The 17013-nt window shown below is 37.7% G+C and overlaps 1 protein-coding gene across 5 annotated transcripts in view; it reads right to left on the bottom strand.

Annotated features, from left to right (window-relative positions):
• The window catches only part of LOC105864564 (rho GTPase-activating protein 20-like), a 64831-nt gene that overhangs the window by 27045 nt on the left and 20773 nt on the right, over positions 1 to 17013 (bottom strand). For 2 of the 5 annotated variants that reach the window (XM_076002615.1, XM_012752536.3), the window contains exons 7-8: positions 12558 to 12624; positions 3310 to 3498 (exon numbers count right to left, since the gene is read on the bottom strand). In XM_076002615.1, coding sequence (XP_075858730.1) covers positions 3310 to 3498; positions 12558 to 12624 — 256 coding nt within the window. Of the gene's footprint in view, positions 1 to 3309; positions 3499 to 12557; positions 12625 to 17013 lie in introns of those variants that run through there. The other 3 variants (XM_076002616.1, XR_012919011.1, XR_012919010.1) reach the window with 3 other exon arrangements.

Below are 17013 nucleotides of genomic sequence, written 5' to 3'. Positions count from 1 at the left end.
GCATGATCCTCCAGCCCCTGCGTCCCAGAGTGCTAGGATTTATAGGTGTGAGCCACCGCGCCTGGTCTAGCAATTGCTCTTTGACAAAGTAGACAATAGGTACTAGGGAAAAGAATCCCTATTCAGTACATGATGCTAGGAAAACTTGATAGCCACATTCAGAACAATCAAATAGGATCCATATCTCTTACCACTCAAAAAATGAATTACAGGTAGATAAAAGCCTTAAATGTAAGGCAGGAAAACATAAGAAATGAAGAAGAAAATATAGGAAAATCTCTTCTGGATATCAGTCTAGGCAAAGAATTTATGACTAAGACCCAAATGGCAATTGCAGCCACAATAAAAATAAATAAATGGAACTTGGTTAAACTGAAAGGTTTCTGCACAGCTAAGGAAATAAATCAACAGAGCAAACAGACAACCTACAGAATGGGAGAAAATATCAGTAAGCTATACATAAGATAAAGGGAAAATAACCAGAATCTACAAAAACCTCAAGCCAATCAGCAAGCAAAAATGAATAACCCCATTAAGAAATGGGCAAAAGACATGAATGGAAGCTTTTCAAAACAAGATCGACAAATGGCCAATAAATAAGAAAAAGCACTCAACATCACTAATCATCAGGGAAATACAAATCAAAACCACAATGAGATATCACCTTAATCCTGTTCAAATGGCTTTTATTAAAAAGGACAAAACAATAGATGCTGGCATGGATGCAGAGAGAAAGGAATACTTATACACTGTGGTGGGACTGCAAATTAAAACAGGATGGAGATTCCTCAAAGAACTAAAAGTAGACCTGCCATTTGATCCAGAAGTCCCATTACTGAGCATTTACTCAAAGGAGAAGTCATTTTACTGAAAAGACACCTGCACTTGAAAGTATATTGCAGGACAATTCAAAGATGTGGAGTCAACCCAAGTGGCCAACCAGTCATGAGAAAATTAACAAAATGTGGTATACATATACCATAGCATATTACTCAGTCATTAGGAAAAATGAATCAATGCCTTTTGCAATAATTTGAATGGAACTAGTGACCATTATCCTAAGTGAAGTATCTCAAGAATGGAAAAATGAATACCATATTTACTTGCTATTCAGTTAGAACTAACCAATGAGCACACATGTGCACGGAGGAAAGTAAAACTCAGTGGAAATCAAGCAGGGTGGAGGGGAAGGAGGGATGGGTGAAAACCTACCCAATGGATACAATGAACCCTATCTGGGTGATGACCAGACTTATAACCCTGATTCAAGCATCACAAAATCTATCCTTGTAACCAAAAATATTGGTAACCTATAATATTTTGAAATAATAAAAAAGGAAAAAAATTCTCATAATAATAATAATAATAATAAAGAAAAAGATGCTTCTGATATTTTACTATCTACCATAAAATTCAGTTCAAGCTACAAGCTAGAACTCCAAGCACTACTTCAGACCACACTCAGAAAGATCCTACTTAAGTCTAGAACTCTTCCACTTTCATTCTAGGGGTGACTATGTCATTCAACTTTTCATTTACTTTCTGCTTTGTTCTACACTCTGAACTAATAAACTCTGGGATTAGTTCCCAGCCCTTAAAAAGCTTGTAGTCTAAAGATACATGTAAATATATACAGAAATAAACATGACACAATTGTTTATGTGTTACACTAGAGATATGTGTAAATGCTTTGACAACGTGTCTGAAGGAAGAAAGATTTCCTAGAAGTGACATTTGAGTTGGGCCTTGAGGTCACATCTTTGAATATTTAGATCTTGAACTCCCAATACACACTAGAAATGTCTGACTCTGACTAATCACCCCCTGCTCAGAACAAGTTATGGTGATCTAAGTCTCAGGGGTGTCCTGTTGCTATTATGTTTTCACTGAAGACTATTTAGTAGTATGTCTTCTGCATACTGAGGCAGAAATTAAAAAAACAGTTTGGGGATGCCTATGCTTACCTATGCTTATGATGGTTCACAGGGATAATTTCCTTAAGGTATTTAGAGAAAGCCTCTCTAAGAAACAGATATATGGAGTTTTGACTGTCTAATTGTGGCTTATCTTATTCAGGTAGTTTAAAAATAAAATATTAATTGTTTTCAGCCAATACTTTAATAGAAATTATCTATTGTTCTCAACCAATACACTAATACAAATTATCACCCTCTTTTATGTTCCTGCTAACACTGGAAACAAGATATGATTTTCTACATAGGAAAATATGGCAAATAAACACCTTCCTAGGAGTAAGCACTTTAAGAAATTCTGAATTCTGAGGATCTTATTTTGTTTTTGTTCAATATATTTTGCAGATACAGGGTTTTGCTGTTTCCCAGGCTGGTCTTGAACTCCTGGAACCAAGTGATCCTCCTGCTTCAGTCTCCCAAAGTGTTAGGATTACAGGTGTGAGCCACTGTGCCCAGCCCTGGACTTAAAATAGGTAGGCCACAAAGTGTGATAAACTCTGACAAGTGGCACTTGGTAAAAAGGGTCAAATTATACATTTTTAATATATGAAGAAAAAGAAGTATTAACTCATTTTCCCTTTTAGAAGTCAGGTTAATATTGTTATGTATGCAACAAGGGTAGGGGAAAAAGAATGAAGAGACTCTTGTTCTTATACTGATTTCCTTATAAGGGGTCTCTTAATTTTGATTTGTGTTAGGAATGCTTTGGCACACAGCAGGTGGGAAAGGTGACAAATTTGTGGACTTTTAATAACATTACATCTTTATATTCACATGGTCACACGATAGGCTACGAGAATACTGAGAACAATCTCCATAGTGGTCTGCTGCCTTCAAATTAAAAGATCGAGGGCAGAAACAGTAGTAGTAGGGATGTGAACAGCAAGACAAATAATGACTATCTCAAATTTAGGTTAGGATAAATTATGATGCTATTATGCTGTACATCACTTTTAGCATTCTAGAGACTTTATTATGTTCATGAGAAATTCATATTCGATTAGTAGGCTAAGAAGAGACTTCCACAGAAATCATCATAGAGGCACCTGCAGCATTGCCTGGTGCCTTTGACTCTGTAGTAGGTAGAAGGTTAAAGAGAACAGAATGGTGGAGAAAGAAGGGACAGAGTGTATTGGTACTAGCTGCTATTTATAAACCAGTCATGCCTATTGCTAATTTATAAAACAATCATCCTCTGAAATCTCAACTTTCCTTTAAAAAAAAAAAAAGCCTTATCTGGCTGGAAGTCTGAGTCTTTGCCTTTCTATTAAAATAATGTCCAGAAATCAAAACTTTTTCTGAAATAAGATTCTATGAAGGAGGAAAAGCAACTCACCTCTCAGTTGCTCACCTGCAGTCAGGAATCTGGGCTTTAGGACAAATTGGCACTGCTTCTCTCCTGGTAGCGTTTTGATGAGAAAGGCCTCTTGGGAGTTAAAAATGGTGGTAGAGTCCTTTGAGCCTGCTTTCAGGAGTGCAGTGTCTCGCAGATGCTTCATTTTAATCCCATAGGGATATTCATGCCCTATATAAAAAAATGTAAATGTAGACTTTAGACTGACCGGTGCTATGACCATGTGTGCTACAAACAGGATATACTACAATTTACTCCTGGCACTTTTGGTATAAAGAATCCTTTTGTTGACTGAATAATCATGTACATGCTTACAGTTTGAGACCCCTGCATAACTCAGGTGTGTTCCTACCAAGGTAGTTTTAAGGAGAGAGGGAGGAGAAAAAAAGGAAAAACCTTTAAAGACTATCTTGCTCGGAGTGAATGCACAGATCAGTTTGTGAGTTGCACAACGTTGACTCCTCTTATGTTTGCATCTAAGAATATTTAAAGGTATTCTAGTTTTTTCTTTGACATTAACTAGATCTATAAATCTTAAGCAAATCTATGTCCTCACTCAGCCCCAAATCTATGACTTAAAACAATTATCCTACCTATCATACAAGTACTATAAGGATCAATAAGTAAACATTAGTGGCTAACATTATTAAAATAATAGGAACATGTGTCAAGCATCCCTGTCATTACTACTATCTACCACATGGTGTCTGTCTGTAAAGACATTTCATTACTTTTATGAGTTACATAATTAGAGTTACTCAAGAGCATTGGGACTAATCTGATTTATGATTCCCTCCTACTGCTACCCTCTGAGGGTGGTGTTCACAGGCAATAATCAGAAGGAAGACAGCAGGGCATCAGAAACACAGAAACAGATCCAAAAAGAAATACACAAACTAGAGAAACTAACCCCTGGACACCTGACTGCAATGAGATTTTGCTTTTTAATACTCTAAATAATTGCATTCTCTCCGTGTAATCCTGAAATACCATTGTGGTATAGATTTTTATATGTACAGAGAATAAGTTCCCTTCAATTTCTGATTTATTTCTGAGTATAATTTCGTGAATTCTTACTCTTCTTTTGCATGTGGCATAGGAATACAATGTCAATGTTCCATTAATATCAATCACTACAGCAACTTCCAGGGATTAGGGCAAACAAAGGCTTCTATTTATAATGGCAATAATACAAAATCTATTTATCAAAATAGCCAGCTGGTGATCTACAATTGAGGTTTGCAAGGCACATTAAAATACAATGTACAATTAAGAAATGCTGCTAATTCATGCAACAATCAAGACCCACTGTTTTTTAGTAATAGATAATTTTAACCTTGGAGCTGTTTTAAGCCTAAAAATTATCATCCACCTAGTTTTAATTAAGTTAGTATATTTTATTGAAACAGTTATGTTAAGTGTTTGATTTTTAATGATGACTTAGTTGCTCAGTGGCTCTTACAAAAATGACATTAAAAACAAACCTGGGGGGGCGGAGCAAGATGGCGGACGAATAACACCGCCAGACAGAGGGTCTCTGCAGAAAAGACCGATTCTAGCAGAAACTAGAGGAAAGAAGCAAGAAGACGAGCATACAGCGGACAAGGGCCGGAAGGAGGGGTACCTGAGACCCCGGGAGACTCCTCGGGAGGAGGCTGCGGAGGAGAACTGGAGGCTGAGACCACCGGAGCAGCCCGGAGACCAGCGGCAAGGGTAGGTGGATCTGCTTTTTCCCCTCCCCTGCATTCGGGACTGCTGGTGGGCTCCCCAGCGGGTGGAGAGACCTGCGGACATCAGCCCAGAGACTGCCGCCGCCTGCCAACGGTGAGCCTGTAGCAGACGTGGCACCAGGTTCCCAACTTCCTCCGGGCACCTCCGTGTGCACGGACCCGAGCCGCGCGGCAGGCGCCATATTGCCTCCTCCCTCCCTCCGCCGACCCTACCCGCGGCTGCCCAGAGAGACAATACAGCCACCAGCCGGAGGCACCTCCAGGGAACGGGACCTTCCCGTTTGGGACCCCGCCCGCCCTCCCAGGTGCTGCTGGCACCGTGTTCCCAGGAAAACGGTGCCGACTCAGAGGCTGAGAGACATAGACCCAGCTTGGGCTCCCTGTGGGTGAATTAGGACCGGAAATCCTCTCCCTGGTGGGAATACAGTTTGAACTCTGGGACCCAGAGGTCGGACCTGCAGACCAGATCCCCTGCACCGAGGGCTAGCATTGCCCGGGGCACAGAAGGATTATACGTGAACAGCCTACTGAGGTCTGTGTGCCTCCAGGGGCGGATCGGCGTCCTAGAGGGCAACCCGCCTCCCAGGAGGAGGCCGTGCGCCCAACCCAGGTGGCGTTCCTGTGCAGGGAACCTCCCCGCCGGCATCACAGTCCGGGGAGGCCTGGTGGCTTGTGGTCTGGCCTGCTGGCAGAGGCCCAGGAGTAGCTGCGGAGTTGGGGAGGGTGGAAAGAAGCGAGGCCTGCTGCAGACTGTGGGTCTCAGACAGCCCCACCCCCACACCCAGACTTTCTGGCTGAGCGGGACCATTCCAGCCCTGCCCTGACAGCAGAGAACAGAACTTTGACCCCTGCTAACGGCCTGAAGGCAGGCTTACCCAACCCAGCTCCGCCCAGAACGAGAGCTGATAACAGGACTCAAAATCAACACCATAGCCTGTTCCTCCAAGCAAACGCCACCTACTGACAGGGACGGCATCTTGCACAGCCTTTCCACGGCACCCACTGACTCAATATACAGGGAGTGGTCCAATTTCACCCACAGGCACCACCTAACGCCTCAGAAACTAAACAAGGTGTGTGAATACCCAAACAATAACCTAAGGAAAGAAACAACAACTGATCGACATGGGAAGAAATCAGCGAAAGAACTCAGGAAATATGAAGAACCAAACGGAAAACACACCCCCAAAGAGGAGCACCAGCCCCCTAGAAACGGACACCGACCAAAATCAGGCAACCAATATGACAGAAGAGGAATTTCGTATGTGGAACATAAGAACACTCACCCAGCTGCAACAACAACTCAACAACCACCACCAAGAAACCACAAAAAGTCTCCAGGATATGAGAAAAGAAATAGACACATTGAAGAAAAGTGTAACCGAACTCCTGGAAATGAAGAATCAATTCAAGGAACTACAAAATACAGTGGAAAGTCTCAAGAACAGGGTAGATGAAGCAGAAGAAAGAATCTCAGAGCTTGAAGATAACACCCTCCAATTAAATAAATCAGTCACAGAAATAGAGCAGAGAAACAAGAGAAAAGAGCAAAGTCTACAAGAGCTGTGGGATTATGTGAAAAAACCTAACGTGAGGGTCATAGGTTTAGCCGAAGGGGAGGAAGACAACACTCAAGGGCTGGACAAGCTTTTTGAAGATATAATAGAGGAAAATTTCCCAGGCCTTGCTCAAAATCTTGATATACAAGTTCAAGAAGCCCAGAGGACCCCTGGGAGATTCAATGCAAACAGGAAGACGTCACGTCATGCAGTCATCAGACTGACCAAAGTATCAACTAAAGAGGCCCTTCTAAGAGCTGTAAGACAAAAGAAGCAAGTGACATACAAGGGAAAGGCAATTCGAATAACATCAGACTTCTCTAATGAGACTTTACAAGCAAGGAGAGACTGGGGCCCCATTCTCACTCTTTTGAAACAAAACAATGCCCAGCCTAGAATATTATTCCCTGCAAAACTAAGCTTCATATATGAAGGAGAAATAAAAACATTCTCAGACAAGCAAAGGCTCAGAGAATTCACCAAGACAAGACCAGCCCTACAAGAAGTACTTAAAACAGCGTTATGCACGGAACATCATAATAATAATCCACGGATATAAAAACAACCAAAACCCAAAGATATTAAATGCCAGATATTACAATGGCTCAAGACAGAAATCATAGCAACAACATCCAACCCAACAGAATGATCAGTAATCTACCTTACCTATCAGTTCTCTCAATAAATGTGAATGGCTTAAACTCTCCACTCAAGAGACATAGGCTGGCTGAATGGATAAGAAAATACAGGCCAAGTATATGCTGTCTTCAGGAAACACACTTAACCTGCAAGGATGCACATAGACTAAAAATAAAAGGGTGGAGATCAATATTCCAAGCAAATAGAAGCCAAAAGAAGGCTGGTGTGGCAGTTCTAATTTCAGACGATTTAGTTTTTAAACCAACAAAAGTAGTAAAAGACAAAGAGGGTCATTATATAATGGTGAAGGGCACAGTCCAACAAGAAGAGATAACAATTTTAAATATATATGCACCCAACTTAGGTGCACCCAGATTCATAAAGCAAACCTTACTGGAGCTAAGCAAATGGATTAATACCAACTCCATAATCGCCGGGGATTTCAACACCCCACTGACGGCACAAGACAGATCCTCCAAACAGAAAATTAATAAAGAAATAATGGACTTAAACAAAACTCTAGAACAATTGGGTCTGACAGACATCTACAGAACATTCTACCCAAAATCCACTGAATATACGTTCTTCTCATCAGCTCATGGGACATTCTCTAAGATTGACCATATCCTAGGACACAAAGAAAATCTCAAGAAATTTAAAAAAATAGAAATCATACCATGTACCTTCTCAGATCACAGTGGAATAAAACTAGAAATCAACCCTTACAGAAACTCACATTTCTACACAAAAACGTGGAAATTAAACAACCTCCTACTAAATGATTACTTCGTAAATGAAGAAATCAAGACGGAAATAAAAAACTTCTATGAAGAAAACGACAATGGAGAGACAAGTTATCAACTCCTCTGGGACACAGCTAAAGCAGTTCTGAGAGGAAAGTTTATCTCCATAAATGCCTATAACCAAAAGGCAAGAAGATCACAAATAGACAATCTAATGAAACGACTCAAAGAGCTGGAAAAAGAAGAACAGACCAACCCCAAACCCAGCAGAAGAAGTGAAATTAACAAGATCAAATCAGAACTAAACGAAATTGAAAACAGGAAAGCTATTCAGGAGATTAATAAAACAAAAAGTTGGTTCTTTGAAAAAATAAACAAGATTGACACGCCGTTGGCTAAGCTAACGAAAAGCAGAAAAGAGAAATCTCTAATAAGCTCCATCAGGAATAAAAAAGGAGATATCACAACTGATCCCAAAGAGATACAAGATACAATTTATGAATACTACAAAAATCTTTATGCACACAAACTGGAAAATGTGGAGGAAATGGACAAATTTCTAGAAACACACAGCCTCCCTAGGCTCAACCAGGAAGAAATAGATTCCCTGAACAGACCAATCTCAACAGCTGAAATAGAAACAGCAATTAAAAATCTCCCTAAAAAGAAAAGTCCCGGTCCAGATGGCTTCACACCTGAATTTTACCATACTTACAAAGAAGAACTAGTACCTGTCTTGCAGAAACTATTCCACAACATCGAGAAGAATGGAAACCTCCCCGACACCTTTTATGAAGCGAATATTACTCTGATACCAAAACCAGGAAAGGATGCAACAAAAAAAGAAAACTACAGACCAATATCCCTAATGAATATAGATGCAAAAATTTTCAACAAAATCTTAGCTAACCGAATCCAGACACTTATCAAAAAAATAATCCACCACGACCAAGTGGGCTTCATCCCAGGGATGCAGGGATGGTTCAACATACGTAAATCTATAAATGCAATTCACCACATAAACAGAAGCAAAAACAAAGACCACATGATCCTTTCAATAGATGCAGAAAAAGCTTTTGACAAAATTCAACACCCTTTCATGATACGAACACTTAAGAAAATAGGCATAGAAGGGACATACCTAAAAATGATACAAGCCATATATGACAGCCCATAGCCAACATCATACTGAATGGGGAAAAATTGAAATCATTCCCACTTAGAACTGGAACCAGACAAGGCTGCCCACTATCTCCACTTCTGTTCAACATAGTGCTGGAAGTCTTGGCTACAGCAATCAGACAGGAAAATGGAATCAAAGGTATCCAAATAGGGGCAGAAGAGATCAAACAAACTTTCACTGTTTGCTGATGATATGATATTGTATCTAGAAAACCCCAAAGATTCAACCAAGAAACTCCTGGAACTGATCAATGAATTTAGTAAAGTCTCAGGATACAAAATCAATACACAGAAATCAGAGGCATTCATATACGCCAACAACAATCTAATTGAGAACCAAATCAAAGACTCAATTCCCTTCACAATAGCAACAAAGAAATTAAAGTACCTAGGAATATATTTAACCAAAGAGGTAAAAGACCTCTACAGGGAGAACTATGAAACACTGAGGAAGGAAATAGCAGAGGATGTAAACAGATGGAAATCCATACCATGCTCGTGGATTGGCAGACTCAATATCATCAAAATGTCTATACTACCCAAACTGATCTACAGATTCAATGCAATACCTATTAAAATCCCATCAGCATTCTTCACAGATATAGAAAAAATAATTTTACGCTTCGTATGGAACCAAAGAAGACCCCGAATATCAAGAGCAATTCTAGGCAACAAAAACAAAATGGGAGGCATTAATATGCCAGATATCAAACTATACTACAAAGCTGTAGTAATTAAAACAATATGGTATTGGCACAAAAACAGGAATATTGACCAGTGGAACAGATGTGAGAATCCTGATATAAAACCATCCTCATATAGCCATCTCATCTTTGACAAAGCAGACAAAAACATACGCTGGGGAAAAGAATCCCTCTTCAATAAATGGTGCTGGGAAAACTGGATAGCCACCTGTAGAAGGCTAAAACAGGACCCACACCTTTCACCCCTCACAAAAACCAACTCACGCTGGATAACAGACTTAAACCTAAGATATGAAACTATTAGAACTCTAGAGGAAAAAGTTGGAAACACTCTCCTAGACATCGGCCTGGGCAAAGAGTTTATGAAGAAGTCCCCAAAGGCAATCACAGCAGCAACAAAAATAAATAAATGGGACATGATCAAACTACAGCTTCTGCACAGCCAAAGAAATAGTCATGAAAGTAAACAGACAACCTACAGAATGGGAGAAAATTTTTGCATCCTATGCATCCGATAAGGGACTGATAACTAGAATATACTTAGAACTCACGAAAATTAGGAAGAAAAAATCAAATAACCCCATTAAAAAGTGGGCAAAGGACTTGAACAGAAATTTTTCTAAAGAAGACAGAAGAATGGCCAACAAACATATGAAGAAATGCTCAACATCTCTAATCATCAGGGAAATGCAAATCAAAACCACAATGAGATATCACTTAACCCCAGTGAGAATGGCCTTTATCAAAAAATCTCCAAACAATAAATGCTGGCGTGGTTGCGGAGAGAGAGGAACACTCCTACACTGCTGGTGGGACTGCAAACTAGTTCAACCTCTGTGGAAAGCAATATGGAGATACCTTAAAGCGATACAAGTGAATCTACCGTTTGATCCAGCAATCCCATTGCTGGGCATCTACCCAAATGATCCAGTGACACTCTACAAAAAAGACACCTGCACTCGAATGTTTATAGCAGCACAATTCATAATTGCAAGGCTGTGGAAACAGCCCAAATGCCCATCAATCCAAGAATGGATTAATAAAATGTGGTATATGTACACCATGGAGTACTATTCAGCTCTAAGAAACAATGGTGATATAGCACACCTTATATTTTCCTGGTTAGAGCTGGAACCCATACTACTAAGTGAAGTATCCCAAGAATGGAAAAACAAGCACCAGATATATTCTCCAGCAAACTGGTATTAACTGAGTAGCACCTAAGTGGACACATAGGTGCTACAGTAATAGGGTATTGGGCAGGTGGGAGGGGGGAGGGGGGCGGGTATATACATACATAGTGAGTGAGATGTGCACCATCTGGGGGATGGTCATGATGGAGACTCAGACTTTTGGGGGGAGGGGGGGAAATGGGCATTTATTGAAACCTTAAAATCTGTACCCCCATAATATACCAAAATAAAAAAAATAATTAAAAAAAAAAAAAAAAAGAAATAACATAGTCCTTAATGTAGGTTCCTATATATTGGTAGATTAACTGACTATTTTGCAATATTTTAAAATACAAGAGCTAAAAAGAACATTTAATTTTATTCTATCATCTATTATAAAATGCACAGTTGAGGTATTCATAATTGCAGCATGTTTGTACCATGATAATGTACACACCTAAAACAACAAATCAATGCATAAGCAGATTATTCTAATAAAGTATGAAGAGGGGAAAAAAAAAAACAAACCTGAAATGACATTGACTTTGTCCTCAGCCCTGTGCATATACTAAATGCATTTCTATATTCTAAGTCTGAGCATATACATTTTGTAGAGAAGTTTGGTTTTAGATTTCTCAGATCACTTGAAACACTCTAAATTACACAGTAGTGACCTCACAGATAAATGAAAGGATTACATGAAATAATGCATATAATATGCTCTGTACAATCTCTGGCAGGTAGTAAGCCTTTTAAGATTGTTAACAGAAATTGTCATCACCATCAATATTATCATTTTCATCATCTCAAGATTTGCTACAGATACTGTCCCTTATTGTAATTGTTCTAATTCTGTTCACCACACTGAATAAAATACTGATCAAGAAATACATTTTTAGATACATTATTTAAATAAGGTGAGGTGTAACCTACTTACCAATAATTCCTCAAAACAAATGCTGGAAATTTTGGCTAGAGAAATAGCAAATGGGTTAATCTCACTTCCTTTATGATGCCTAAATTTGGGCACATTTGGGCACAGAGCAGGTGCTGCATACCCATTGGTGGATTAACATGCATAACTGGATTAGAGATTGTCTTCCATAGAAGCAACATGTAGTTAGGAAAGGGAGCAGGCTATTCAAGAACTGAGTATGAAAAATAAATGTATAAAGGTAATGTGAAAAATAGGAAAAAGAAATACCACTACATATTGCTTTCTTACAGAAAATTTTTTTTAAAAGTTTGGCAAGATAGGTCTTGCTTGGTAAAGTGAAAAGGCAGGGAGGAAAATTTACATTTCTCCTCTGAGCTATATCGTGAACTGCTTGAATGAAGAGATATTATTTGCCTAGCACATAGTAAACACTTGATATATATTTATTAAAGGAATATCATGAGATTATTTAATAGTACTTCAGCTTAGGACCATATGACAGATTGTCATTAGAATTATAATTAAAACACAATCAAAGCTACTTAAATTTTTGCGAAACCTTACCAATGAGTGGGTATGATGCTTCTTCTTTTCCTGAATTGATGCATAACTGGTAATCTCTCTCAGAACCCTTGAAGATAAAAAGGATTAAAGGTCTCAAAAAATCTTTCACAGTTGGTGCTTGAATAAGGACATATTTTGACATGTTTATGCTTTGCAAAAGAAAATCCTGGAGACTATAAATGTTAATCAGGTTCATGAGGGTGGTTATGGTGTTTGAAGATGGAAGTGCTGATTCCTGCAACCAATCTCCCATTCCTCAATATGGAACTGAGGAATCTTGCCTTTTTCCTTCCAGTGAGGGCTAGGGATCCACAATCTGCAATGAAATCAGCCTTCACTAGATAGGTAGCCCATGGAATGTGAAATCATAGGCCCTTTTACAAAGGAAGAAAAAAGTCCCTGGTTCTACAAAGCTGATTTCTTCTTTAGATTCCTGACTTCTCTTATTTCTCCAGACTTCTCAGAGAATATTGGACTTAACTTCCAACATGCCCCTACAAAGACAACCTTATTATCTAGAAAGCCCCAAATACTGCTGTGTCTATGACTTAAAAGTCAAATGTCAAAGGTTGATGATTAGCTCAGCTGCTTCTGAGCAGGAGAAGAATGACCAAGAGGCTTTGAGGAGATAGGTAGCTGGCACAGTTTGCATTGGCTTTAGTTTGGGTAAGTCCAGTCCTGGGGACAGAAAGGACAAGAGATCTATCTAGAGAATAGGCTCAATCAGGGACAACAATAAAATTGTTCACTAGCATAATTATAACTTAGCGACATGCTACATCCCATTCAAAAGAAATAACACTAAATTATACAGATTTTGCTGAATCCCCTAGGAGGGATCAAACAAAAATCTTTTAAATGAAGCTAGAACAAATAAATTTATTGGCAATATGTCATATCCTAGTTTTTAATTTCTGATTAAAACTCATGGCCCTGCCATGATTATAATGCAGGGTCCTAGTTAGGAAGAATACCATACAAACCACCGCCCCTTCCCTTCCCAGTTTGTCACTGCATCCTTGCCCCATCCCCTAGCCAAAATTTTTATGGTAAATAGGAAGAGTAATCTAATAAAAATGTTTCATTTTTATGTATTATCTGAAAACATCATAACAATCCCTCAGAACAGGTATAACCAAACAGTCTCAATTACTAATTAATACAATTTGGGGGGCAGAGGGGAGTTGGGAAGTTTGATCATTTTATCCAAAGGAAAGACATAGATAAGAAAATGAATCATATCATTAATCTCTCTCCCTGCCCCTAAAACTACTATTGCTCTCTTCCAAAATATATGTAGATAGGTTAGAATTCAATGCAGACATGCCTGCTTTACTCAGTGTATATACACCTAATTACATTTGAAATGTTACTAAATGTAATAAAGAAATTTGATTTTTTATTTGAAATTTTGATTGCCCTAAATTCTTAAGGGCTCACCACAGCACCGTGTACAAGCAAATCTAAAAACAATTAATAATATTATGGAATGTTTTAAATATGTGTCATGGCACATAATACTAATAGTGTACTTATTTTAATATTTATAGAGAATCTCATTCAAGGAATAGTGTTTTTAAAGTCCTTCCCTTAGTTTCCATCCTTCTGAAAGTCAGTCCATTTAATAAAAATACGCATTGTATGGTGTTTATATAACTGGTAGGGAAGCAATGAAAAGAACCTTCCAGTTCTCTCTCCTCTACCATATCCTCAAACATTTCAATCTTCTCTACTACTAAAATTTCAACAAAACTCACCTCTATCCCAGAAAATAGAATTGGACAGAAGCTAAAAGCAAAACAGGGAAGACTGTGGTGTTCATACTAAAGCTTTTAAAATCCATCATCTAATTGCAAAGCTTGTCTTTCTTATTTACCAATTTATTAGAGGTACTAGCCATTGCACTCTCAGGACCTGTAGCCAGCAAATGTGATTTTATGTAAAAATTCTACTACCAAGCACATCCTTCAGAATCCATACTTCTCAGACTGATTGAGTCTTGGGATAATAATAGGATATTTAGATGGAGAGGAGAAGTCAAATAATGTCAAGTGGCAAGGAAAGAGGAGATTGAAACTTTCTTCTTAAGAATCTTAAACCAAAACATCTTTTGTATCGGTATGTAGTATATACAATAAAAATGCAATTATCATTTAAAATTATAGTCCAATCTCATTATGGTTTTCAGTTAACATATGTTTTAAAATAAGAGAAGAACAGCACCCATATATTAAGCTAATATTAAAGCTCATTGCCCTTAATTTCTACATTTTGGGGAATAAAATATGACTGGTATCTCTAATAGAAGCTGCCTTATGATGAAAGAGATAATATTTCCATGAATTTAAAGTATCAATGTTTGTTTTTAATTAAGATTATCTAGCAGAGTAACTTACAGTTACCCCTAGCACTGACAATAACTTGTGGATAACTTCATTTGCTCTGTCTGTGTTCTTTACTGTGACAGTTTTATACTGTAGGAAAAAAAGAAATAAGAAATACAGTTACTAAAAAAGATTTTGAAATCAGGTGAAGAAATAATTATTGTCAAATGATTATCCAAAGACACGTCTTAATTTCTTATGGAAAGAGTAAATCACAAGACTTAAGTAGAACACAAATGATTATAATTTAGATTTATTTCCTTATAAATTATGCCTTTGAATAAAAAATTTCTCTTAAATTAAAAGATATGTGGGCCACAAAATATAGGAGATTAAGCAAGTACGTAATATGCTAAATATATAAATATATTATATATTTCAAAGAGAGAGTATAGGGATCTAGCTTCCAATCAAGTGGAAAAAAAAAAAAAAGAAGAATCACTGAGGCTGGCCCACTGCCTCATTTTAATAATTGTATTTCTGTAATGTAATGGGTAATAAAAGAAGGGAGAAGGTGAATCTCTATTTTTTTCCTCAGTATTGTTTTCACAGTACAGGGTTTTATTTCTTTGTATGGTATAAAGTCTGTTTGTTTTATCTCTTTGTATGGTATAAAGTCTGTTTAGGTAAAACTGAATGTAATTGGTTATAATTAATATTTAAAGCTTAGAATTTTTAAAAATCACTATTTATTGAGTACTTTCTACATGTCAGATACTGTGGCTATTAAGATTTTCATTGCTGAAATCTTTAAAAGATTTAAAATAAGTCTAGAATAAAGAACTGAAAATTTCAGAAAGCTCAATTTTATTACCACCTCTGCCATAGAATCTTATATAATCTACCTATGACAGCTCTGTGTTAAACTACAGTGAGAATTGCTACTTAAGAAGACAATTTGCAAAAAGCAGAAAAGGAGTTAGCAAGATTCTTAGATATCTATATAGGCTGCTGAATTATTCCAAAAGACATTACTTAAATATAAAACAATGTTATGTTATCAAAAAAGAAATATTTTTTAAAATATAAAACAAAGCCAAGTGAAATCCCACTGGAAAATGTATAAATTATCCTTCCATTAATAGTATCTCTTCCCTATGAGACAATTACTTGACATGACAAATTGCCTCTAAAAATGGTTTGTTAAATGAATTTTAACTTTTAAAAAAGTATTCTAAATGCATTAATTTCAAATTGTACTCCTTACAGCCACAAGAATTATGCAAAATTGTCTCAGAGCCCAACTAGGGAAGGTTTGGACCACCCAACCCAGTATCTGTCTTCTACCAGTGTCAGAGGTATGTTACATACTAGGCTTTAACTTAAGACTTAATTTCAATAAGGGTTTCTTCATTTTCTTTAAAGTTTAAAAACACTTCCATTTAATTTAAAGAAACACTCTCATGAAGTCTTTTGTAAAGTGAAGAATCTATTCTCCCAATTACCTAGTTTCTAAGATAATATTTTTTTTAGCACTGGGAACATACATTCAAAATTGTAATTCTATTAAGTATATTTTTCCTCATGCCTTTCTGGTAGACAAAACAAATGAATTTCAGCAGATAATGATCTTTGGCTAATAAAAATAACAAAATAAATAGACAAAACTGAACATGTGGCTATTCTGTTGCACATTAACAGAATTCACTGACAGGTTGTGCAGAACCAAAGGATGAAGATAATACTTCCCACACATGCAATCTTTTCGGGGGAATATCTCTGGAAGCAGGGCTCCTGGAAAGAGACTCTAGCCACGAAATCTGCTTCAGCAAGCAAAGGACAGAGTGTGTCACATCATCCTTGATTTACCCAGGGTACTAATAATAAAAACAGAGCACCCAACCTGATCACATCTTTTGTCTTTTCCAAAATGAGAGTGGGACATCAGTCCTTTCTCAAGCACACATTTTCCATACACTGAGAAGGTGTTAAAAAAAATTCAGGGGGTTTTCCATGACAATCCTAAATGTAACCAACTGCCACCACAACTGAATCAAAGCAGGCAGAAACAACAATGTTTCATTTTGCTACAAAAGACCTCTCTTGTTTCATACCACCAAAATTTGAATATT

The sequence above is a fragment of the Microcebus murinus genome, chromosome 4, assembly GCF_040939455.1.
Source record: "Microcebus murinus isolate Inina chromosome 4, M.murinus_Inina_mat1.0, whole genome shotgun sequence".
NCBI classification, from domain to species: Eukaryota; Metazoa; Chordata; class Mammalia; order Primates; family Cheirogaleidae; genus Microcebus; species Microcebus murinus.
The sequence above is the reverse complement of the archived record's forward strand: the minus strand, read 5'-3'. Positions and strand labels throughout refer to the sequence as shown.